Raw genomic sequence first — 26,485 nt, forward strand, 5'->3', positions numbered from 1 at the left:
AGGAATGTTGGAGGGTTTTTGGTTTTTTGCTTTTTCTTTCATTTTTAAAGATCAAGGAGATATATGTGTGTTTCTAAGAAGATAATACATAATGCATAAGATGATGCTTTGAATATCATAGCAATTTAACAAATGATGATGGAAATGAACTGAATCCAGTGAAAAGAAAAAGATAGTATTCATACAGGATGTCCCAAAAGTCTTAGCATAGTTTAAGCTCCAAATTACACTAAGAATTTGGGGATATCTTGTATAGACCTTTAAAGTTTAAGAGATGCCTAGTTATGTTCCATGAGCATATAAAGATATCCCTCTCTCCATTATATAGATGACAAAACTGCATCTTAGGTTAATTGATTTGCTTAGGGTCACACAACTAATTTAAGAGTCGGGATGAGACTTTTTAAAAAAATTAATTAATTAATTAATTTTATTTGAAAGAACAGTAAGAAAAAAAGAAAAACAGAAAAGAAATCAAAACAAAATAAAATAAAACAAGAGAACATTGTCATGTGCCCAGCAGAACATCAGGGAGAATTAAAAATATATAACAACAAATTGCCAGATCAAGAAAATGTATATATTAGTGGAAGAAATTATATTTATGAATATCCATTTTTTCTTTACTTTCTTATGAATTGTTCTTTGGTTCTCTGCTGCACACCTTCTTTATTTTATTCTTTTTCTCCCTTTTATCCCTCCACTAACCCCAAGCAAGTTACAGTTAAGAAAAGATATATTTATATATACATATGTGCATATATACATACATACATATACATATTCACACAGATCCCACATACACCCACATGTCTTTCCTATCCCTGCTGCCTCTTTAATTAAGTTCTGCTCCATAACTTGCCTTGCTATTACTTAACCTCCCCCCATCCAAGGATCCCTCTCTTGTCTTCTTTCCTCACTCTTTGCTTCCCCATATACCCATCCCTCCCTTATTTCTTTATAGATTTTGGAGAGTGCTATGCCCTTCATGGTATATATGTAATGTTGCCTATTGAACCCATTCTCGTTGTGAGTAGATTTTCAGAATTACTAACCCTCCTCCTCCCTCTAATGCCTCCGTGTCTATTCTTCCTCTGCACCTCCTTTGTATAATATGATTAGTATTTTTACTTTAACTCTGCCAATTTATCTTTTGAGCTACCTTATTGTTGGTGTGAATCTTAAATATATATAAACACATATATAAAAAACATAACTAATTTGTCCATATTTAAATAGTTTGTCCATGTTAAGTTCCTTAAAACTGATCTTTCATATTGGTTCTTTTGTGCTAAATTTTCTGTTAAGTTCAGGTTTGGTTGGTTCTGAAAATCTGTAAGTTCATTGAATGTCTATTTTTCTCATTCAAAATTATAGATAATTATAGATATTTTTGGCCACAGGCCTAGTTCTTTTGATTGTAGGTAGATAGGATTCTGGGATCTGCAATCATTTATTGTAGCTGCTGCTAAGTCTTATACAATTTTAATTGTAGCTCCAGCATATTTGAATTGTTTTTATCTTGCTTCTTGCAAAATTGTCTCTTTGATCTGGAAGTTTCCATTTTGGCAATAATATTCCTGTCTGTTTTCCACAAAGGATTTTGTTTACCTAGTGATCAGTGGATTTTTTTCTATTTCTACTTTCCCCTCATGTTCTATCACTCCAGGACAATTTTCTAGGATGATTTCCTGCATTATTGTGTCAAGTTTCTCTTTTTGCAGTCCAATTATTCTTATATTTTCTTTTTTTAATCTGTTCTCCAGATCTGTAATTTTTCTTATAAAATGTTTCATATTCTGTTTTATTTTGTCATTTTTAAATAATCTGTTTTGTTATTTCTTAATCTCTCATAGCTTCACTAGCTTCCCCTTGCCCAATTCTAATTTTCAAAGAGTTGTTTTCATCTTTGAGACTCTGTATTGCCTTTTCTAATTAGTTAACTTTTTTTCATAATCTTATTTTTCTTAGATGATTTTAATTTTTTTGTTAGTTTTTCCTCAACATCTCTTATTTGATTTTTGAATTCTTTTTTGAGTTCTTTTATAAATTCTCCTTGGGCAGGAAGCCATTCCACATTACTCTTTGAGGTAGAAGTTTTTTTTTTTTTTTTTTTTTTTTTTTAACTAAAGTGTCTTCCTCTGAAGATGAACCCTGGTCTTCCCTGTTCTCATAATGTTTCAATAGTGGGATTCTTTCTTCTTTGCCAGTTAATTTTCTTTCTTTTTTTTAAAACAAAATGTTTTAGTATAAGTGCCTTTTATTGTAGGGTGGGGGATGGTGCCCCAACCTTCCCTTCACATCTCTATTTTGACCAGAAACCCCAAACCAAGAGCTCCACCCTCCTGCCTCTGCACTTACCAGGTATTGGTTCCTTCTTACCCAGGGACACATCGCAGCAGCACAGCTGGGCTTGGAGTTCTTGGGGTGAGATTTCAACTGAAGTAGGGGAGATATCACTGAAACTATATAGATTTTAGGGATATTAGTCTGATTTGGAGTGAAGAACAGATCAGAGACAGGGAAACCAGCTAGGAACTAGCAATTCAGGCACAAGGTCCTAAGGATCTCTTGAATTGGATTAAATCCAGAAAAGAGGAAAAGACTGAACATTTATATACAATGTCCCAAAAGTCTTAGTGAAGATACTCTATTCCACCCTCCTACCCCTGCTTCTTACTCTGATCCTAACCCTAAACTTAATTCTAACCTCCTACAGATATTACTCTGATTCCCCTCCTCATGTGTGCCATGAAATAATAATAATAGCTAAGATTTATTATTTACTTATGTATGAAGCACTGTGCTAAGCATTCTACAGTTATTATCTCATTTAATCAAATGTCATTATTATCATTTTACAGGTAAGGAAACTGTGGTAAACAAAGGTAAAATGATTTTCACATAGCTAGTAAGTGTCTGAGGCCAAATTTGAACTCAGGTCCAGAGGTCTTTCCACTAGGTCGCTTCATTGAAATAGAAAGAAAAGGGATAACTAAGTCACACAGTGGATGGAATACACTTCTTCATGTTGTATGATGCTGAGTAAGTCACCTTACTCTGTCTGCCTCAGTTTCCTCTTCTGTAAAATGAGCTGGAGAAAGAAATGGCAAAACACTTCAGGATCTTTCCCAAGAAAACTCCAAATGGGGTCATGAAGAATTGGACATGACTGAAAAATAAACAAGTAAGAAGCATTCTGGTAAAAGAATTGCAAATTACAAGACTTAAAGTTGAAAGAAACTTTAAAAATTATCTTTACCTTCTTCCCTATTTTACAAAAGAGGAAAATGAGATCCAAAAAAGAGAAGTAGTTTGTCCTAGATTACACAGGCTAGTACAGACTCAGCAGGGCATATAGATAAAGAAGGGTGCCTTGAGTATCACCAGTGACATTTGCTGCATTGACAAGGTCTCAAGGAAAGGCAGGATAGGCAAGAATGGAAATAAACAGAGTAAGGACAAAATTAAGTAGAGTCCAGTGGGGAAGAATAAGCGTCAAGTGCCAACAGCAAAAAATTGCTACTAAATATCTGATAACTTCCATCTTTTATTTGTAATCAACCACAGATCAAGCAGAGTCAAGTGTCCAGAGCTGAGCATATAACTTGGGACTTGCCAATCACCAAAGAGCTCTTCTGCAAATAGTACCATAAAGATAAGAATGTCAGATGCTTGTCACAAGAAGGAAGCCACACCTCTAGAAAAATCTAAATCCAAGTGCATGGAAATCATCATTCTAGAGAAGTCTTTTCCCCCCACCTTAAAATAGCTGTGGGTATCATGGAGAGGGCACTAGATTGAGAATCAGAAGTCCTGGTTTCTTGTCTCAATTTCCCATTATTTGAGGGACTTGAAGATCACTTAATCCTTTGGGCCTCAGTTCCCTCCTCTATAAAATGGGAAGATTGAATTAGATGATTCCCTAAGGTCTCTTCAAATTTTCTGGTCTCAATTCTCAGATGAAGAAATTAAAACTATTTATAGCCATATGAAAATATGCTCCAAATCATTATTAATCAGAGAAATGCAAATTAAGACAACTCTGAGATACCACTACACACCTGTCAGATTGGCTAGAATGACAGGGAAAGATAATGTGCAATGTTGGAGGGGATGTGGGAAAACAGGGACACTGATACATTGTTGGTGGAATTGTGAACACATCCAGCCATTCTGGAGAGCAATTTGGAACTATGCTCAAAAAGTTATCAAACTGTGCATACCCTTTGATCCAGCAGTGTTTCTATTGGGCTTATACTTCAAATACTAAAGAAGGGAAAGGGACCTGTATGTGTCACAATGTTTGTGGCAGCCCTGTTTGTAGTGGCTAGAAGCTGGAAAATGAATGGATGCCCATCAATTGGAGAATGGTTGAGTAAATTGTGATATATGAATGTTATGGAATATTATTGTTCTGTAAGAAATGACCAGCAGGATGAATACAGAGAGGACTGGCGAAACTTACATGAACTGATGCTGAGTGAAATGAGCAGAACCAGGAGATCATTATATACCTCAACAACGATACTGTATGAGGATGTATTCTGATGGAAGTGGATCTCTTCGATAAAGAGAACTAATTCAGTTTCAATTGATCAAGGATGGAAAGAAGCAGCTACACCCAAAGAAAGAACACTGGGAAATGAATATAAACTGCTTGCATTTTTGTTTTTCTTCCAGGGTTATTTATACCTTCTGAATCCAATTCTCCGTGTACGACAAGAGAACTGTTCAGTTCTGCACACATATATTGTATCTAGAATATACTGTAACCTATTTAACATGTAAAGGACTGCTTGCCATCTGGGGGAGGGGGTGGAGGAAGGGAGGGGAAAAAATTGGAACAGAAGTGAGTGCAAAGGATAATGCTGTAAAAAATTACCCTGGCATGGGTTCTGTCAATAAAAAGTTATTTTAAAAAATTCTCTGGTCTCCTTATACCATGTGTGCTACTGGTTGGAAAAATCTCATTTAATTTTCCCAGCATAATTAAGATGACTCAGGTAGTATTTTCCCAGTGAGGTAATGTAAATCTCTTAAAACAGAATTGTCTTACATTTGGCTTTGAATCTCCAGAGCATAGCACAGGGCCTGGCATATAATACACATTTAATATATTAGTTGATTGATTGATTGATTGACAGTATTGACAGCAAACTGACAATCTTTTGATTATCTGAAAACAGCATGTTTCCCCATCACCCCCATTCCAAACTTCTCTTCTATAGGCTGAGCGTTTCCAGTTCCTTTAATTGTTCTTTATATGGCATATATCCAAGACTTTACTATCTAGGGAGCTCTCCTCTGGACACCCTCCAGCTTATGTTTTAGTTAGTTGTGTTCTATTCTTTGTGACTTCATTTGGGATTCCTTGGCAAAGATATTGGAGTCGTTTATCATTTCCTTCTCCAGCTCATTTTACTGATGAGGAACTGAGGCAAACAGGGTTAAGTGACCTACCCAGGATCACCCAGCTAGTAAATGTCTGAGGTGGATTTGAACTAAGGTCCTCCTGACTCCACCACCTAGCTGCCCTCCAAGTTATTAATGTCCCTAAAATATGGTAAATAAAAAACTCCAGATGTGGTCTGAGCAAAACAGAGTCTGAGGAATTTACCATCTTTTTATTCCTGTACAAAAGTGAACTATAAAACCCTGTCAGATCTCTTCTAGGCATGGACTGTATGTGAAAAATCTAGGAGTGTAGTTAGACTGGAGGAAGTGACCCTAATTTCGGTGTTTTACTTGTCTCTGTATCTTTTTCCTTCCAGGGAGAAAAAACTATGGAGGAACCTTGAATTCCAGAGCTATTTGGCACTGATTTATAGTCTAGATTTTAGAGATTAAGAGGAATGTAGAATGCTTATCATAAACTAGAATTAGGTTTCTGACAGAAGTATCCAGGTACCTGGACCAGGAAAAGGAGTACCAAAAAAGAAAAAGAAAAAAAAAAAAAAGAAAGAAAGAAAGAAAGAAAGAAAGACCAACCTTGAGCATATTAAGCAGCTGGAAAGACTTATTATTTTAAAGATGATGATGATGATGATGATGATGATGATGATAATTGGAGCTAGCATTTATGTAAGGTCTACTTTGTGCCAGGCACTAAATTAAATGCTTTACAAATATCTCATTTTTATGTTCATAATAACCTGGGAGATGTTATAATTATCTGCAGTTTGCAATTGAAACTGAGGTAAACAGAGGCTAAGTGACTTTTGCTCATGGTCATATAACTAGTGTCTAAAATCAGATTTTAATTCAAGTCTTCTTGAGAAGATCTTCTGGAAGAGCTTAGAATCTGGGATTAAGAATCTCCATCTAGGGAAATGAGAGACACCCAGCCAGAAATCCGTAGGGAACATCAGAAAAAGAACCAAAGGAAAAGGATTTTTGCTAGTATCAGGCAAGAGTATGTGTTTTTAAAAAGAGCAAGGAAAAAAATCTATGGTATTTAAGATATATGAGCATGGACTTCCCTGCTTTCTTGAGAATGAGAAAGCCAAGGACTTCAGTACAGCCAGAAGTTGGAAGTCAGTCAGTTAGTCAAAAGCATAGTAATACAAAAGCTTGTATTAGGCACTATGCTAAGTGACTAAATTAAAATACAACCAGAAAGGCAATTTCAGGCAGCATTTGGTAGAGCATCATTCCTCAAAGTATCAAAGGAGACTTTAACCAAAAGAGCAATGCTTTTTCTCTCTGTCTCAGTTTCTTCATTTGTAAAACAGGGATAAATTCTGCACTATTTCACAGAGTTGTTTGGAGATAAGTACTATGTAAACTACAAAACAGATGATTTAACATTTATTATGTTCCTAGGCTACTATTAGGTAAGGGGAACAGTGATTATTAGGTGAATAAAGATGGTTTGATTGAGAGCCAGTAAGACTGCCTTGTCTAGAGCAGAAAGTAGATATGAGGGGCAATTAGGTGGTGCAGTACATAGAGCATAGTCTCTGGAATCAGGAGGACCTGAGTTCAAATCTGACCTAAGACACTTAACTAGTAATAGGACCCTCAGATTGCCTCTAAAAAGAAAAAAAAAAGATAGTGGATATGAGCTTGGGAAATGTGAGAAATAAGACAGAAGTATCCATTTCTCACATTTGGAAAATAAGAGAAACCTGAATGTAGGTCATGTAGGAAATGTAGGTCAAGAACCTTGAATGTCAGACTAGACCATTTGGATTTTATGTTATAGACAACTAGAAACAGTTAAAACTACTCAGAGCCAGGGAAGAGCCAGGACCCTGCTACCAAAACTCTTCTGAAACTAGAAGGGAAGAATTCTCTAAGTTTCTCCCTAAAACATCTGCCTTCTGTGTCAGCCATCTGTGAATGTACATGTGTATCTCTCTTTCTCTCTCATACTCACGTGTTCCTTCTGTCGACTCTTATCTGCAGTTCATTTCCTGTCTTAACAGCCCTCAGTGACCTGCTGGCAAAAGAAACACCAAGTATTTGGGACCTGCCCCAGAAACCACTATGTTGGCCAACGCCCCTCCTGCCCAGGTAGTGCGGATCCTGGGAGCCACAGGTCAGGGAGGAAAGGATCAGAGGGATGAGCTGTGAGGGGTCCGGGCTTGGTGTGAGAGGCACCTGGAGTCCACAAGTCCAGGATGAGAAGATGGGTTAAATCAACCTTGGAACTATCTACTGCTCCACGGTTTATCTCCAGAAATGGGCTAGAACGTGAGGAAAGGGGAATTCACCTCAGGGCCCTTCTAAGATGCCTATTAGCCTCTTCTCTTCCAAAATCTTCCAGGTTCTGAAGTTTCCTGGGTTGTAACCGGGTCAAGGTGCTGGATAATAAAGGGCACAGTGGCCTCAGTGACTATTACTTGTCCTGAAGTCTTGAGACTAGGGATCTCTTCTCCTCCACCCCCCACCTGTACTTCAGTGGGGTATAGTCATTTCAAGGCCTCCCTAGGAAGAAGACAGCATCCCAGTAGCACCTGCGAGGAATAAAGTGCTCACCATGGCTTTCTTCCTGAGGCTGCTCAGATTTGGGACCGAGAAAAAGAAGGGAAAGCATTACACCAACGTGAAACGAGATGTGAATCCTGAGGATGTGTGGGAACTTGTGGGAGAGCTGGGGGACGGAGCCTTTGGGAAAGTATTTAAGGTAAGCAAGAGATGGCTGCGACTAATTCTTGGGAGGGAGATGGAAGATGTTTACTGATTTGACCCAGATGGAGACGTACCTCAAAGGAAATCAGCTTCTCTGGGATGAAGTCTTGGAGATCTTAGTACTCTAGGGATGGACCAGAAGGGCACAAGGGAGCAGGATCCTATATCTTTTCCCACTAGGGGTGTGGGTAGGAAAAATCCTGATTTTTCTCAGTCTCATTTGCCCTTGGCTACCTGCTAGAAAGATCTTGCGTTAGGAACATAGGTTGGAGATTTTACTTTACAAAAAAAAGTAATGAGGCACAAAGGGATAATGACTTAGCCTGGATCACCAGTTAATAGGTATTAGGATGGAATTTGAGCCTAGGATTTCCTGGCTGCCTATCCACTATGTCCTACATGTTGCCCTAGATAAAGGTACAACACATACAGATACTCAAAATAAAACTGGGAATTCCATGGCCCCCACTGCCGATATGTGACTTCCTAACTTCTTCCTGATTTCCTCATGTATTTCCCATATTTCCCATATTTACTTTTGTCCTCTTTTTTTTTTTTGCCTTGTTGATCTCATCCACATACAGTCTCTTCGACTGTTACCTCTCTGTAGACTATTTCCCCACTTTTTATTTCCCACATTTCAAACTGCCAACTGTCATTGCAACTTAAATGTCCCACTGACTCTTCAGACACACCCAACAAAACTCACCACCTTCTACCTCGAATCACTCTCTCCTGACCTGGCCACCTCTAGCGACAGCACTAACTTCGTAGGTACCAGCAGTAGAAACATCACAGTAATGTCAGGTACAACCTATCTTCAAGTCCTATTGATGACTGAGTCTTTCTTCTGATGTCACTTGAAAGTGTCTCCTTTCCATTCCCACAACTTGAACTTGTTTTCATTATTTCTCATCAGGACTAGTTCAGTAACCTCCTTATGGGCCTCCCTGCCTCCATTCTCTCCCCTTCTAATCCATATCTGCCATTACTCTATTAATCTTCCTAAAGCAGTATCCTTCTCTTCTTGCTCAATAATTGGTCACTCCAATCAGAAGTGATTTCTCTTTGCCCTGGGAGGGAGGCTGAAGATGTTTGCTGATTTGACCCAGATGGACACGTATCTCAAAGAAAATCAGCTTCCTCTGGGATCTTGGAGATCTTGTCTCTTGGGATGGGCCAAAAGGGTACAGAGGAGCAGGATCCTATATCTTTTCCCACTAGAGAGGGGTGGGTAGAAGAAATCCTGCTAGTATTTATTTGTCCCTCTTCTCTTATCCTACTTAGAGGGTAGGGGCTGTCCCTGATATTTTATCTCATACAAAGCAGGTTGGTGTTTGTTTGCTTTTTAATGGGTGGTGAATTAATGAATGAATCCACATTGCCTGAATGTTTTCTGCAATAATAATAGCTGACATTTATACATTGCTTTATAAATTGCAAAGTGCCTGGCCTTGTAGAGAGCTGACCTCAGGGCAAGAAAATCTAGATTCAAGTCTGGCCTCTCAAACCCAATAGCTAAGTGACCTCAAAAAGGCATTTTCCTTTTCCCCAAACAATTCTAAGATTGTAAATTACCCGGGGACCATGATAAAGCAAGTTCCTCACCCAGACTTTCCTACTCTGATGTAATTTCAGATAAGACTTTAAGACAAAATCCCTTTGCATAGATTATATCATTGGAACCTCAGAGCCACCTTGTGGGGTCACTTTTATCTATAGGTATGATTAACTTCACTTCACACCTGAGGAAAATGAGCCTCAGAGAGTCTGAATCTCTTGCCTGGGGTCACCCAGCTGTCAGCGCTTTCTCACAAATTCAGCCCTCTGTCTACTATAGGACACTGCTGGACTGATGCTATCAAAACAGCAGAGTGATCTCTTCAAGCTCTCATTAAATTAGTGTGACCTTGGGCACACATTTCTCTCTGTATTTCATTTCCCTCATCTGAAAATGAGTGGGAGTGATTAGCTGACCCATAAGGTCCCTTCAAGCTGAAACACTTGATGAGTTTGGAAGGGGCCTGAGCCCCTTTTCTAGGGCCCTGTTATCTGAGGCTCAGAACAATGACACACCAGCCTTCGGTTTCCTGTTTACGGCTCTTGTTATTATGAAGTGTGGTTTCAACGAGGAAAAAAAAAAGTCTCACTAAAGCAAAGCTTGTGGAGAAGGACTTATTTTTGTCCCTTATACATTTACAGTTTTTTTTTTTCTGGACACCCACTTAGGCAACGTGCTTATTCTAATTGCTCAAAGAGTAATTGTGGAGAAGGGGAAGGTTTTCAGATAAGATGGAACAGAGTCTACACTACCAGGTGGGCTCAGATGCCCATTTTGCTGACCTGAACCAAAGGTAGCTTGCTTATATGAACTTTCCACCTTTCGCCACTTTATACAATTTTTACAGCAACAGCCTGGTTCTTGCTGGGAAGTCCACTGACCAGATGGAGCAACCCAAAAGAATTCCGTTCACAACTGCCTCTGTTTCCTGTGTGCCCACAATAAACTGTGAGGTTCTTGAGAGCAGGGAATGCTTTTTGACTGTCTTTGTATTCCCAGCACTTAGCACAGCATAATAAAACTGATGTCTATTTTTTATTTCAGTTAATTAGCAGCTAAAAGTTCATCTCTACTTGTTGAAAAAACACAATTCAAACCTATGTAGGCAAGAATTGTCGTATTTATGGTATAAACTGTGGTATAGTGAATGCTGTAGAGTATGATACAGTAGACGATGTGCTAGGGCAGGGAGATATAAACAGGTAATTTAATCCTCACCCTCAAGAAGCTCACAGTCTAATAAGGATGACAAATGTACACAAATATAGAAAATGATAGGTAAAAAGAATTGCATAAAATGAAGTGAAATCAGATGAAATAAGAGAACAATTCCTTCTGCGAGGATCAGGGAAAGCTTCACAGAGGAGGCGTCATTTTGAGTTGAGACATGAAAGAAAAATCAGTTCAAACTGAGGCGAGTAGAAACTAGTTTAATTTTAAAGTGGAGAATTTAATAAGCCAGCTAACTGCATGGGAATATGTTTCCATAGCATACAGTGCAGAGAAACTGAGGTGTAGAATTTATATAGTGTTTTAACTAACTAGAGTTTACAAGAAAGATACAGAAACCAGACATGCAATTAGCTTGCTACTTTAACTAACATCTTGCAGCTTTGTCATCTTTAGGAAGATACTTCAGAGAGACAGGAGACAAAAATGAACCTGGTACTAACAAGATGGGGACTATAACTTAGGCCCAGGAGATAAGGGAAGTTGGGTCTCCTCTGGGATGATAGGGAATATAATTCTAGGGAAGGACAAGCTTGTTAAGATATAAAAACATAACTGGGATATGGGGAATAACTTAGCTTAGGACAATCTTGGGCAGGGATTGAGTCAAGGAAGTAGGCACTACCTGGACAATGTTTTTCTTTGCTATCCTTCACTGTGTCAGAAGTGTATGTGAAGGGGGCCAGATCCTCAAGACTTAGGATTTTATCCAAACTCAGTTTTTTCCTGACCCGATTGCAGGAAAAAAAGGAGGCTATGGCCTATTATCCAGGGCTTAATAAAATGTGGGACAGAAATGGGGTGTATGGTGGACTTTGCAGACAAAGGCACATGTATGTGCAAATGAATAGAGAAGGAAAAATTCAGGAAATATTTGGGGTTCTGGGACTCATACAATCATATTTTTAGATAAAGACTTGGATATCATTTAGGCAAACTCCTATATTTTATAGATAAAGAAGGCAAGAATCAGAGAAATGAATGAGCAGCCCAAGAACAGCTCGACAGGAACACACAGAGGGAATAATGGCCAAAAAATTAGAAAAGTAGAGTTGAGTCTGATTGTGAAGGCTCTTGAATGCCAGCCAAAAAGGTAGAGACTTCATTTGATTTAATTGGACCAAAGTTTAATTGAAACTATGGACTTCAATCTAATGAGTGATATGAAGTCATAGCAAGTCATAATTGAGTCTTCAGATTTTATAGATCATTAGGGATACACTACCAGTTTTACTGCAATCTTCAGTATGAATGAAGAGCTTATTAGAAATAAATCAAGTACCAACCCAATTTGTAGACCATATTCCTTTTCTCAAATTATCTCCATAGCATTCTGTTCCTTCCACAACATCCTTGCTGCCATCTCTAGATGGTGTGGCAAATCATGTGATGTTTTTTAACATAATTGAAGCATGTTGGATTTCCTTTGGTAGAAGTCTGAAATTCTACAGCCAAATGTGACATATTGGGGATAAGGAATGACGATCAGGCTTAACATGTTAACCAATCCAAAGATAATTGCATTTTAAACACAATGATGGCTTAAGTGATGTGGACTTTGGCTTTAAGAGGAACTTTCCACTACATGATCTCATTTGCTCCTCATAATTGCTCCAAGAGTGAAGAGGAGATACTCTAGGTATTGCTTATGTCATTTTCAATGGGAGAGGCTAGAGCCAAGAAAGTTTGAGTTATTCCTCTAGAGTTGTTAAGTCAACAAATTAGTTGTGAAGTATTTATTAAACACCTACTATGTGCCAGGTACTATGATAACTGCTGTAAATACAAAGCACAGCAAAAACAATAATCCTTGCTCTCAAGGAGCTGATGGAGGAGAAAACATGCAGTTACATACAAACAAGAGATATACAGAATTAGCTGGATAAACTCCCTCAGAGAGAGGACACTAAGATTAAAGAGTAAATGCCCAGAGTTGAATGATGGAATGGCCTGTGGGAGGAACACCAAGAGCTCTGCACTGGATTGCAGTGTGTGTAAATGGGATCAAAGTATAAGAAGACTAGAAAGTTAAGAAGGGGCCAGATTGCAAAGTCCTTAAATAGCCAAACAAGGGATTTTTTATTTGATCCTGAGGATGACTGAGAACCACAGGAGTTTATTGTATGAAGGACTAACATGGAGATCTAATAATTGTTGCTTAATAACAGCAATATAGTCTAATTGCAACAGCTGAGTTCAGGTCCTCATCCCCTGGACTACAGCAGTAAGATCCTAGTTGGTTTCTTTGTCTATGTCTTGATGTAACTTGACTGGTGGGTCACTCCTTCTACTGGACTGGGGTCTTGAATATCACCCCTTGATCCTCAGGGCAATCTAGCCTAGGTCCCTTGTAGATAACTTTCTCAAAGTTGGAGACTCCATTCTCTAAACCTAGAACACACAAGAATGGATGAACCAAAAAACCAAACCTAGGATCCATTTCTCTGGGTTAGATGGAGGAAAATCTCATAATTCTTTCTCTTAGAGCAAAGTCTCTCACTGAATGCCTTCATACTACCAGAGGCTGGCTGAAGACACTAAAGTGAAGAGATGGCTAAAGCTAACTCGAGCTTTTTTGAAGATGCTGACTATGCTGCTAATCAAAAAAGGTTCTTCCTAACCACATGGCTTGCTAAATGACTTGCATAGCGTCACACAACTAATAAATGTTTGAGGTCAGAAAGGAGAGACTTCCTGACTCTGCACCAACTAGATGTATATAGATGTATGTGTTGTGTTTGTTGTTCACTCATCCTATTATTTTTAACTCTTCATGATCCTATGGACCATCGCATGCCAGGTCCTTCTATCTATCCTCCATCATTCCCTAACGGCTGTTCAGGTTCATTTTTGTGGCTTACATGACACTATCCATTTCTCTTTCTGCCATTCTCTTCCTTTGCTTTCAATTTTTCCCAACATCAGGGTTTTTTCCCAATAAGTTTTGTCTTCTCGAACTATTTAATCTTCAACTTCTTATTTATCCATTTAATGAATAGTCTGGATTAATTTCTTTTAAAGTAGTGACTTATTTGAGCTATAAGGAACACTCAGCAGTCTTCTCCAGCACTATAATCCCAAAGCATTGGTTCTGCACTCAGATTTCCTTATAGTCTAACTCTCATAATCATAGATTACTAATGGAAAAACCATAGCTTTGACTATGTGAACTTTGGTTGCCAGGGTTATATCTCTGCTTCTTAGAAGACTGTCCGATATGCCATAGCTTTGCTTCCAAGGAGCATGTTTTTGTTTACCATGTGCAGTGATGTTTGAGCTTAAGAATATAAAATCTGACCCTGCTTCCATTTCTTCTCCATCTATTTGCCAGGAAGGTGATGGGTCCTGTTGCCAAGATCTTACTTTTTTTTTTTCTGTTAAGCTTCAAGTCAGATTATTCACTCTCCTTTTTCATTCTCACAAAGCGGTTTCTTAGCCCTCTTCGTTTTCTGCCATCAGAGTGATCTTATCTGCGTATCTGAGATCATTGATATTTCTCCCAGCATTCTTAATTCTAGCTTTAGATTCATCCAGCTTGTCATTTTACACGATGTACTCTGTATGTAAATTATAAATAAGGTGACGATATAGAACCTTGTCAAACATACTCCCTTCCCTTTATTTTATTTTATTTTTTTTTAATTGAGGCAACTGGGGTTAAGTGATTTGCCCAGGATCACACAGCCAGGAAGTGTTAAGTATCTGAAGTCAGATTTGAACTCAAGTCCGCAGGGCTGGAGCTCTATCCACTACACCAACTGACTGCCCCTGCCTTCCCAATTTTAAACAAATCAGTTGTTCCATGTTTAGTTCTAACTGTTATTTCTTGGTCCGCATATAGGTTTCTCAAGAGACAAGTAACATGATCTGGTATTCCCATCTTTTTGACAACTTGCCACATTTTGACATGTTCTACACAGCCAAAGACTTTAGTGTAATCAATGAGACAGAAGTAGATGTTTTTCTGAAACTCTGTTGCTTTCTTCATAATCGAGCAAATATTGGCAATTTGGTCTCTAGTTCCTCTGCCTCTTTAAAAACCATCCTCTTCTTTAAAAATCTGTGCTCTTCTGATAATTCTTAATTCACATATTGCTGAAGCCCAACTTGCTGAATCTTAAACATAACTTTGCTGGTATGCAGGTATAAAACCTGATAAGACAGCCATTTTGCTTCCAATTGTTTGGTGATTGAACATTCCTTAGCATTGCGCTTCTTTAGAACAGGAAGTAAACTGATCTTTTCTAATCCAGTAGCCACTATTGAGTTTTTCAAATTTACTGCCATGTTGAGTGCAGAATTTTAGCAAAAACATCTTTCAGGATTTTAAGTAGTTCAACTGTAACTCTATTACCTCCACTAGCCTTATGGTTAGCAATGTGTACTGAGGTTCAGGTTGACTTCATTCTCCAGGATTTATGGCTCTACAGTAATAACCACACCATTGTCATTATCAATTATTTAAGCTCTTATAGAATTCTTTTGTGTATTCTTGCCACTTCTTAAACTCTTCTGTTTTGTACCTCTTCCTAAGTCCCTACCATTTTCGTTTTTATCTATTTTTGATTGAAACATTGCCTTGTATCTCTGATGATCTTGAAGAGATCTATCTTTCCCTTTCCTATTGTTTTCTTTTATTTCTCTGCATTAGTCATTTGAGAAAACCTTATTTCTCCTTGCTATTCTATGGAATTCTACATTAGGTTGAGTATATCTTTCCCTTTCTCCTTTCCTTTTTACTTTCCTTCTTTCCTTAGCTATTTATAATGCCTGATAAGACAGTCATTTTGCGCTCTTGCTCTTTCTTTTATTTGGGATTTTTTTGTTGTTGCTGCCTCCTATACAATATTGTGAACCTCTCTCTGTCCATAGTTACAGGCACTCTATCTACCAGACATAATCCCTTAAATCTATTCATAATTTCATTTCATATTCATAAGAAATGTTGTTTAGGTCATATCTGTATGGTCTGGCACTTTTCTCTATTTTCTTCAATTTATGTCTGGATTTTTCCATGAACCCACAACCAGCTCCAAGTCTTAACTGACTGTATAAAGCCTACACATCTTTGGTTGCAAAGTACATAATCAATATGATTTTTATATTGGTCATCTACTTTGATGTGCTTTTGGACAGTCTTTCCTTTTGGATTGTTGAAAAAGAGTGAGTTCTCTTAACAAAATACTTATCAGTTTTTGCCCTGCTTTATTTTGTACTCCAAAGCCAAATTAGTTTGTTATTCCAGTTATCTTTTGATTTACTACGTTATCCTTCTAATGCCCTATGATGAATGTCACATTTTTTGATATTATTTATTTTTTAAAAATATTTTATTTTTCCAATTACATGTAAAATAATTTTTAACTTACAAATTCTCTCCCTTTTATCCCTCCCCAAGACAGCAAGCAATTTGATAGAGGTTAGACATGTGCAGTCATGCAAAACATATTTCCATATTAGTCATGTTGTGAAAGAAAACAGACCAAAAAAACACACAAAAAAGTTTAAAAAAAATATGCCTCAATCTGCATCTAGACTCCATTTCGTGTTATTCTGGAAGATGTTGTAAATCTTCATAGAATTGAACAACTTTGGTCTCTTTAACATCAGTTATTGTATATAGACTTGTATCACAGTGATGTTAAATGGTTTGTCTTAGATTGAAATAGATATCATTCTGTCATTTTTTAGATCATGCCCCAGCATTATTTTCTTCACCTTCTTATTGAGTAAGGGGGCTACTCTGTTTCTCCTAAAGTATTCTTGCCCACAGACCTATATGTAAAGATCACCCCATCAAATTCAACTATGCCCATTGATTTAAGTTCACTCCTACCCAAGAAGTTAGTGTTTAATCTTTCTATCTCTGACAATATTGACCTTTACAGAATCACCCTTTCATTTTGTTATCACACCCACCCACATCAGAGCTTCCTTTCTGCTGTGACCCCACCACTTCATTCTTTCTGAAGTTACTTGGAGTTGTCCTATGTCCTTTCCTAGTAGTATTCTGGAAACCTTTCAATTCGGGGGAGTCATCCACCATCATCTCTTTTATCATTTTAATACTGTCCATAGGATTTCCATGGCAAAGATACTTGAGTGATTTGCCATTTCCTTCTTTGGCAATCCATTTTTTGTCAGAACTCTCCCCTATGCCTTGTCTGTCTTGGGTAACACTGCACAAAATAGTTCATGGTTTTCTTAAGCTACACAAGCCCCTTTGCCATAACAAGAACAAGGCAGCAATCTAGAAAGTGAACATATATACATATGCATATGAAATATTGAATGGATTTCCATGTTATCCACTCATGTTAGCCTTATGCTAAGAATTAAGGACTTGATAAAGAAATAAACTCAGATAAGAAGACGCTCATCTGTATTGAATTTATTTAATCAGATTAGCGTTCTAACACAAAAGAAAACTAATCATTTCTTTTAATATAAGAAAACCATCACTAATTTTACATTAGAGCAGCCATTTGTTTGATTTAATAAGACACAAAAGTAAGAAATAAAAAAGACAAAAATACCCTGTAAGTTATTCAGAAAACGCTGGGCTTTATAGCATGAATAATTTCTGCAAGAAGGGAGTTGGAAGATATAGGACTTGATTAGCACCAAAGAGGATTTTTGAACAATTAAACTGACTGTATATTAACTAACAGGAAATAACCAGTAACTAATGTGCAAGATATTACAGAACTAAATGCCTCTGTATGATCAGATCATTGCCTGGTTAAAGGTAAGATCAAAATGAATGTTAAATTAAAGGAATTGATAAACACGAGAAAGTAAAGTGCTCAATCTCAACTGCTGCATCCAAACCTCTTTAAACAAGCTGTTGACTGAAGGAAAAAAAAAAGGGGGGAACTGCAAGTTAAAACATTGATAAAGATAAATTTAATCAAAGAAGTCAGAGAGCCAAGAAACTACTTTAACCAACAAACATTTCTTCCCTTTGCCAAGTTTAAGAATTTTGGCAACCAAGGATAAAGCTAATTTAAAATATTAATTCATTTGCAAAACATTATAGAGGACTACATCAAAAGCTTACAAACAGTATCATTTTACAAACCAGAAAAAAATAGTGTAATGGAAAATGAGGTTGGGAAAAATTAACATGAAAGCCAATTAAATTAGAATATTCCAACTATTGTAGGAAGGAAAACAAAGAGATGAACTGGACTAGTTTTCTGAGATTTCTGTAGTGATTTATTTCTGTTAATGTCAGTGAAACCAACATATTTGTATCCTAATACACTATACATCAGCATTCAGCGTTGTATACCCTGATCCTTCACTTCAGTCATGACACCCCTAAAAGTTATCCCCAGGATCAAAGCATGCTTTGGATCAGCATCACTCAAAAATCATAGTTCTCAAGCCTTCACTGACTTTTTTTTTTTACTGGAACAACCAAAAGACTCATTTATTTGCAGCAAAATATTTTTAATTAAATAGCACAGTAAAATATATGAGGAGAATTTCTTCTATATATACATGCTTCCACAAATTTCTTCAGCAAAGACATTTTCCTCTTTAAATTCAGTCCCTATGTTTTGTTGCCTCTTTGTGCCAAGGCAGAGGCACCCTGAGTCTTAAAGGCAGTTGCATTAATTCTCAAATAGCTTGTTTAACAAAGAAAAAACATAATTAGGAAAAATCCCTTTTCCTCTTCCAATCCTCTATCATAAAGCAAACTTTTTTTTTTTTACTGGATTGTATAGGGGCTTGAGAGTTTCTATCTAAAGCTATATTTCCATCACAGGGTTCAACAATTTAATGGATTTTGTGGTAAATTACAGGTTTCAATATCTTTCTCCAGGAGAGAATGAAAACGTTTATAGAGTAAAACTGGAGATGATTTAATGTATGAGGTAATTTTACTCATAATTTTGTTAAGATAGAATATGAAAGTGTCCATTAAAGAAAATTAGCTTTAACAAGAATACTATACTTCAACAACTGTCAGAAAAAAACAGAGACAGAAGGAAGCATAAACAGAAAGACAAAGATAGAAATCTAGAAACATAGAGGGAGACAAACAGATTTTAAGAAAGAGAAAGGCAGAGTCAGAAAGGAAGAAAGAAGAAAGACAAAGAAAGAAAAATAAAAGATGAGAGAAAAAGAAGGGGAGAAGAAAAAAGAAGGAAAGGAGAGGAAGGGAAAGAGTGAAAGAAATCATGTATTTTGTATAAAGAAGACAACTCATTTCAATAAGAAGAAATACCATAAGATTCTACTTTGAACAATTTAGAAGATTTAAAAAATGTGCAGACCATTATTTGAAAACATAGATTTGAGCTAAGTATTTAGCAGCAATACATATTAGTTATAGATAATTCAATTCAAAAATATTTATTTCATGCCTTTTTGTGCAAGGATTGAAATAATGGTCTCTAGTAATGATGAGTACCTAAGAATTTTTCCTACTGCTCCTTCCAGGACAAATACAGTGAACTCCAAGAATTTTTCTGCTTCTATAGCAGATAATATGAAATGATCTTTTCATGTCAAAATTTCTGTGTATTAAATATGGGCAGGAGGATGAGGTCGTGTGAATAATGAAGAAGAGAGCATTAAACATAGTCCTTGCTTTTGTCCCCTCCATCTCTTCCACAGAGAAACACATAATCTAAGAAATTCTCGAATAACTCTGTTACATCCCCAAAATAGGGAGGTCCAAATGGAAGATGATTTCCTTTTTTCCAGATAATAAAGTTTCCCAGGTATTCTTGTTTTCAGATGACGTTGTACTGATTTCATTGAGCCCCAAAGTGCTGATAGACCTCTTCAAGACTCTCTATGGACACTCAAAAGAGAATGGCCTAAAAAATCACACAAGAAAAACCAAGTGAATGAAAATGCTTAGCATATGCAATTGGATGGGCATCCCATTGAGTTAGTCTATTAATGTTGGGGTTTTTTTGGTTGAAAGACAGAGTAGTTGAACAATGATCTGGGCTCAGAACTGAGTAAGAGGAAAGTAGACTACTTATTTGGGGGAATGTGCAGTTATTTCAATAACACCAGACTGCTCCCTGCTGTTAAAGTCCATTGGCATTATAAGGCTATGAATCATACCATATCATCATCTCAAAAGAATCAAAACTATAAATAACCCAAAGGGCAGAAGTAGGCTGCTATATATTACCAAGGCATAGAAAAAATATGTATAGTTATATATCACTAGAACAGAAGTGAGGTGGTCACATGAGGAGAATGAGCAATGAAAGGTGGGAAAGTTGAATGTTGAACTGGTTCTTATAAAATATATTCCACAAAGCTGCCAAAGTGACTTCCCTAAAATGCAAATCTAACCATGTCATTTTCTACCCTAACCTGCCTCAACTCAATAACCTTCAGTGGTTTCCTATTAATTCAAATATATAATTCTCCATTTGTCATTTAAGGTCCTTTACAACCTAGCCTCTTCTTATCTTTATAAGCTTTTCTACTCTTTCTTCCCCTCAATGATACTCTCAATTCTAGAAACTACAGCCTACTTGCAACATGTTGCTCTCACATGATTTCTATTTTTGACTGAGTTTTTTTCATTGACTGTCTCCCATGTTTGGAATGTTTTGCCTTTTTACCTCTTTGTCTCCTGCCTTACCTTTTGTTGTTGTTCAGCCAAATGACATCAGTCATGTCCAACTCATCCTGTCCCATTTGGGGTTTTCTTGGAGAGATACTGGAATGGTTTGTCATTTCCTTCTCCAGTTAATTTTGCAGATGAGGAAACTGAGGCAAACAGGGTGAATGACTTGCCCAGGGACAGACAGATAGTTAGTATCTCAGTCCTAGCACTCTATCCACTGCACTCCCAGTTATTCCTGGCTTCTGTAGATTCCTTTAAGACTCAGCTCAAATCCTACTTCCTACAGGAAGCTTTTTTTTTTAATTGATTTTAAAAGCTTTTTAAAAATTTTTTAAAACATATGTATAGATAATTTTCAGCACTCACCCTTGTAAAATCTTGTGTTCCAAATTTTTTCTCCCTTCCTTCCCTCCATTCCCTCCCTTAGATGACAAATAATCCAATACATCTTAATTAAGCATGTGCAATTCTTCTGTACATATTTCCACAATCATTATGCTTCACAAGAAAAATCAGATCAAGAAGGAAAAAATGAGAAGGAAAACAAAATGCAAGCAAACAATAACAAAAAAGAGTGAAAATATTATGTTGTAATCCACACTCTGTCCCCACAATCCTCTCTCTGGGTGCAGATGGCTCTCTCCATCACGAATCTATTGGAATTGGCCTGAATCACCTCACTATTGAAAAGAGCCACGTCTATCATAGTTGATCTTCACATAATCTTGTTATTGCTATGGACAAAGTTCTCTTGGTTTTACTCAGTTCACTTAGCATCAGTTCATGTAATATCCTGGTAGTCTTTTCTTACAGAACAATAATATTCCATAACATTCATATACCATAACTTATTCATCCATTCCCCAACTAATGGGCATCCACTCTGTTTCCAGTTCCTTGCCACTACAAAAAGGACTGCCACAAACATTTTTGCACTTGTGAGTCTTTTTTATGATCTCTTTGGGATACAGGACCAGTAGAGACACTGCTGGATCAAAGAGTATGCAGTTTGATAGCTCTTTGCATATAGTTCCATATTACTCACCAGAACGGATGAATTAGTTCACAATTCCAACAACAATGTATTAGTGTCCCAGTTTTCCCACATCCCCTACAACATTCATCATTATTTTTTCCTGTCATCTTTGCCAATCTGAGAGTTGCATAGTGGTATCTCAGAGCTGTCTTAATTTGCATTTCTCTGATCAATAGTGATTTAGAACATTTTTTCATATGACTAGAAATGGTTTTAATTTCTTTGAAATTTGTCCATATCCTTTGACCATTTATCAATGGAGAATGGCTTGTATTCTTATAAATTTAAGTCAATTCTCTATATATTTTAGAAATGAGGCCTTTATCAGAACTCTTGGATATAAAAAAAAATTTCCGAGTTTACTGAGGAAGTTTTTCCCAGATCCGCTCCCAACGCTGGTCATTTCCTTCTGAGATAGTCTTCCATTTATACTGTATAATGTCTAGTTATTTGCATGTTATTTTCCCCATTACAACAGAAAATCCTTGAGGGTAGTATTTTTGTCTTTCTTAGCATAGCTAGTCCTTCATACAATTCCTGTACATAGTAAAAACTTAATAAGTGTTTGTTTATTGACTGACAAAAATATTTAAGAATCTAGACTAGAGGAAGGATTCCATTAAGTTAGGTAAATTTTCCAAAGGAATTTGAGAGTTCATGGACAAGACTATATAGGTTGAGAAGACACAGAGAGTATGCAGCCTGAGAACAGTGATGAGAATATGGATAATCTGCTGATTTGTTTTGAGTCTAGCTTTTCTTGAGGCAATCTGCTTGTGTTTTACATCCCTGTCCCTTTACTTGTAGAATTGCCCCAATGGTTGGGCTGCCCTAATGCATCAGTAATCCAGCTAATTGTGGGTATAGTGTCAACTCATTACTCTAGGGTATGAGTGTGGGTTCCAGGTCCTAAGGTGGGGTATTGAAATGCTACCCCAGTGAAAGTAATGACCACATTCATCTCCCACAAAGCTAAAGATAGGAGACCCCAAGGCTCAAGAACAACTTCTTCAGCTACCTGTTGACACCTGCTCCTTCATTTACCATTGGTCCTAAAGCCATCATGCCTGAGGTTCAGTGACCAATGGAGTGGTGGTATCCATCCCTTGTTACCCATGACCTATACTCTCTGCTGCCTACCCTCTCTGCTTAGGTCTCTGGCCTTCCTTTAAATGATTAAAATCGGATTCTTGCTGCTCTCCCTTACTGTTAATGCCTTCTCTAAGATTACCTTTCATTTTTATATATATATGCATATATATATTTATATACATACATAATAGATACATACACATAATATATATGAATAATAGGTAATATATTTAATATATATACTATATCTCTCTCTTATATGTGCATAATTTTTGCATCTTATCTTTCTCATTAAAATATAAATTCTTTAAGAGCAGAACTGTTTTTGTCTTTCTTTGTTCCTAGTACTTTACACAATGTCTGGCACATAGAAGGCACTTCATAAATGTTTATAGATTGATTGATAGTAGGTGTTTAATAAATCCTTGTGGACTTACTGACTTGTTTGACTCTTGGGAAGACCTCTAAGTCCTAAAACTGTTACAAGTGACTGGGAGAGATAGGTATTTATTAACTTGAAAATAATTATGACTACCTTTTGGGGAGAGTTTGGAAATATCAGCAATAGCAAGCTTGTCCCTGGATTCCTGGAGATTTTGTCCAAAAGGCACATCAGCCAATCAACTGCTATCTTTTTTTGTCAGTTCTGATCTGAAATACATCTGCAAGTACTCCTAGGGATGACAATATTGTCTGTAAGAGCATAGATTTAGAGCTAGATTGGAGTTTAAAAATCACTAAGTTTAACGCCTCCTTTTTGTGATTGAGGAAACTGAGGCAAACAGTGCCACACATATCTCTAAAATGGAAGATGAACCCAATGCCTCCTAATTCTAAGTCCAGTACCCCAATAACAACCCTAAGCCTTTTTGATTCCAGTTTCAGATGTTTGACTCCCTGCCTTCTTTCCTCCATCCTTCCCCTCTCTGCCACACACACTTTCAGAGTTCTCCAAAACATTAGTAATTTGTAACTTTTGTTCATCAGAAGTGACTTCTCTACCCATGACTCTCATATATCCTTTTGTGCTCTTGCACTCCCACCATATTCTATTTTCCAAAATGATGATGATGTTTCACAGTTATTCAGTTCCATTTGAGAAGTCTTTACTAAGCATTGCTATGTTCTGGGAGTTGAGGAACCAAGGACAAAACTTGTCTTTGTTCTCTAAGAGCATCCATTCTACTGGAGTAAAGGCAGACAGTATATAACATCATGCTGATATATAGAAAACATTCATCATACTGACTCTAACTATAATATATTGTTATATTAATAATAGTAGCTAATATTTATAAAGTGCTTTAAGATTTGCAAAGCTCTTTATATAAGATGTCCAAAAAAATCTAAGACATTTTAAATGTCAATAGTTAATTAACTATTACTTAGTTAATTAATAATTATTTTTATTAATATTAATAGTTAATAAGTTATTTGCTTTATTTATTTATTTTATGAGGTAAAGTGACTTGCCTAGGTCATAAAACTAGTAAGTATTAGATGTCTGAGGTGGGATTGAATTCACATCTTACCAACACTCTATCCACTATACCAACCAGCTGCCCCAAACAGATTTTTTTTTTAAATAACTACACAATAGCTATTTAAAGCTTTAAAATGTCCTAAGACTTTTGGAACATATATGCTATTAAAGTTTTAAACTATATTGACACATTTGGGACTCATTGTTATAGATGCCCTCGTAGTCATATTATAGCACAATGTCATATAGATATTATATCATATTATATATGCTACATATATTATATAATATGCATATTGTAACAATATAGCATATATATTGCATAGTATTACATGGTTGCATATTTGTTATAATATTTTTTAATTATAAGCTCATTAAGGACAAGGATCATGTCTTAATTATCTTTGTATCCTGTAAGACTCAGCATTGTATTTTTGTCTTTTCTTTTCTTTTTTCTTTCTTTTCTTTTTTTTTTTTTTTTTTTGCTGAGACAATTGGGTGTAAGTGACTTGTCCAGGGTTGCACAGCTAGGAAGTGTTAAGTGTCTGAGACCAGCCTGAGACTTCAGGGCTGATGCTCTACCCACTGCAGCACTTAGTTGCCCCTTCAACATTGTATTTTAAGCTGAATAATTATTTCATAAAACAGTGTTAAGTAAATATTTCTGTGCCTTTTTTAGAGGCAGCAGGTAGTGCAGTGGTAGAGCTCTAGGCTTAGAGTCAGAAAGACTTCAATTCAAATATAGCCCTATTTACTAGTTGTATGATTCTGCATAATTTCCCTTGTTTGCCTCAGTTTCCTCATCTGTAAAATAAGGATAATGATAGCACCTGCTTCATAGAGTTGTTGTGAGGATCAAATGAAATAATCAAAAAAGAAAAAGCACTTAGCACAGCAGCTGGCATATAGTAGGTACTATATAAATGCTTATTTCTTTCTCTTTGTTGACTGGCGCTGTTATTATTTTTTCTCTACCTTGGTCTCTCTATTGGTGTTAGTCATCTCTATCTCTGGCTTTCTCTTGGTAACCCCCTTTCTTTTTCCCATTTCCTCTAAGCTTTGAATCCTAGAGTGGGAATCTTTCTTCATGCATGATTTCCCGCCTTTGGTTAAGAAAAAGACTCCTTATCATGTACTGGAAAATGGACTAGGACCCTATTAGAACCCATCCCGGCATCTTAGAACCTAATGGAGTTTATGCTTTGCTAACAGAGGCTTCATGTTAACATGACAGAACTTGACAGAATTTATGCTCGGCTAGCGTAGCTGACGGAGAACTTCCTCGAATGGAGATTCCAAGAAGGAATTCACCAATTGGAGAAGGAAGTCATGTGCATTAGGCGTGTTGCCAGCTTGAGAAGGCCACAGGGGTAGAGGTGAAGTAATCTGGACTGTCAGGAGGTGAGCCAAGTTTTAAGAGTTGGACCAGAATAAACAGGAAGGGATCAGTCAGGATCATCTTTGGGAAATTACAGAGTTTTAAATGACCTCCAGCTTGTCCTGGAAAATCAATATTCCAATGGTATTATTAAAAGGCTTCAAGACATGGAGAGGCTCCAGAGAAAGTGAGTGAAAACAGGTTATGACATAAAACCAATCTATGGAGCACCTCAAATAAGAACAGAATATTAACAGGGACATGTCCAAGAGAAAAAGAAGATGATCTCGTTACATTGCAAGAGTGAAGGATGACATGTAGACAATCGAAGTCCCACCACCCAAGCTGTTGCTTGTCCTTCGCTCTTGAAGATGACCTTGACATTAGGGAGTTGATTCCATGACATGCAAGCAAATTATATTTGAGGCAGGAAGGGCTGTGCAAGGTTACTGACCTCACTTTCTTCTCTAGAACTCTTTGGGTCCTAGGACCAGATAGAGATCAGGATGACTGGAGATGGCCCTGGATGCAGGCCCCCACTGACATCCTTGAGATGTAAAGAAGTGAGGGATGCAAGGTTAGGAGGACAGTTCTCCATATTTTGCACGGATGCCCATTCCATGGGATGATATGGACAGAAGCCACAAACAAGTCTAGAGAGATTGCAATCTGCATCTTTGGAGAGAACATACAAAGTAATGAAATCATAGATTCATTTGAGCATTTGGGTGAAGTAGCCTGATGTTGGGGGATAGAAGGTTGAACCTAAAAGCTAATAAGATCTGGATACAAACCCCACCTTAAACTCATCCTTGCTGTGTGACATTAGGCAAGTCATGTAACTTCTTCAGGCTTAGTTGTAAATGGAGCTAACAATACCTGTTAGTGCCTGCCTTATGAAATTTTAATGAACCAATAAAATGGTATATGTAAATTAATTTGCAAGCTATAAATATATATAT

General features: G+C 37.0%; 1 protein-coding gene across 1 annotated transcript in view; it reads left to right on the plus strand.

Annotated features, from left to right (window-relative positions):
* The first annotated feature begins 7,450 nt into the window (after nucleotides 1-7,450).
* The window catches only part of LOC127548365 (serine/threonine-protein kinase 10-like), a 64,911-nt gene continuing 45,876 nt past the window's right edge, over nucleotides 7,451-26,485 (plus strand). Inside the window, exon 1 of the mRNA XM_051975755.1 lies at nucleotides 7,451-8,131. Within this exon, the coding sequence (XP_051831715.1) occupies nucleotides 7,985-8,131 (147 nt within the window). The 5' untranslated portion in view covers nucleotides 7,451-7,984. The remainder of the gene's footprint in view (nucleotides 8,132-26,485) is intronic.

This window comes from Antechinus flavipes, chromosome 2, assembly GCF_016432865.1.
Source record: "Antechinus flavipes isolate AdamAnt ecotype Samford, QLD, Australia chromosome 2, AdamAnt_v2, whole genome shotgun sequence".
Lineage (NCBI taxonomy): Eukaryota > Metazoa > Chordata > Mammalia > Dasyuromorphia > Dasyuridae > Antechinus > Antechinus flavipes.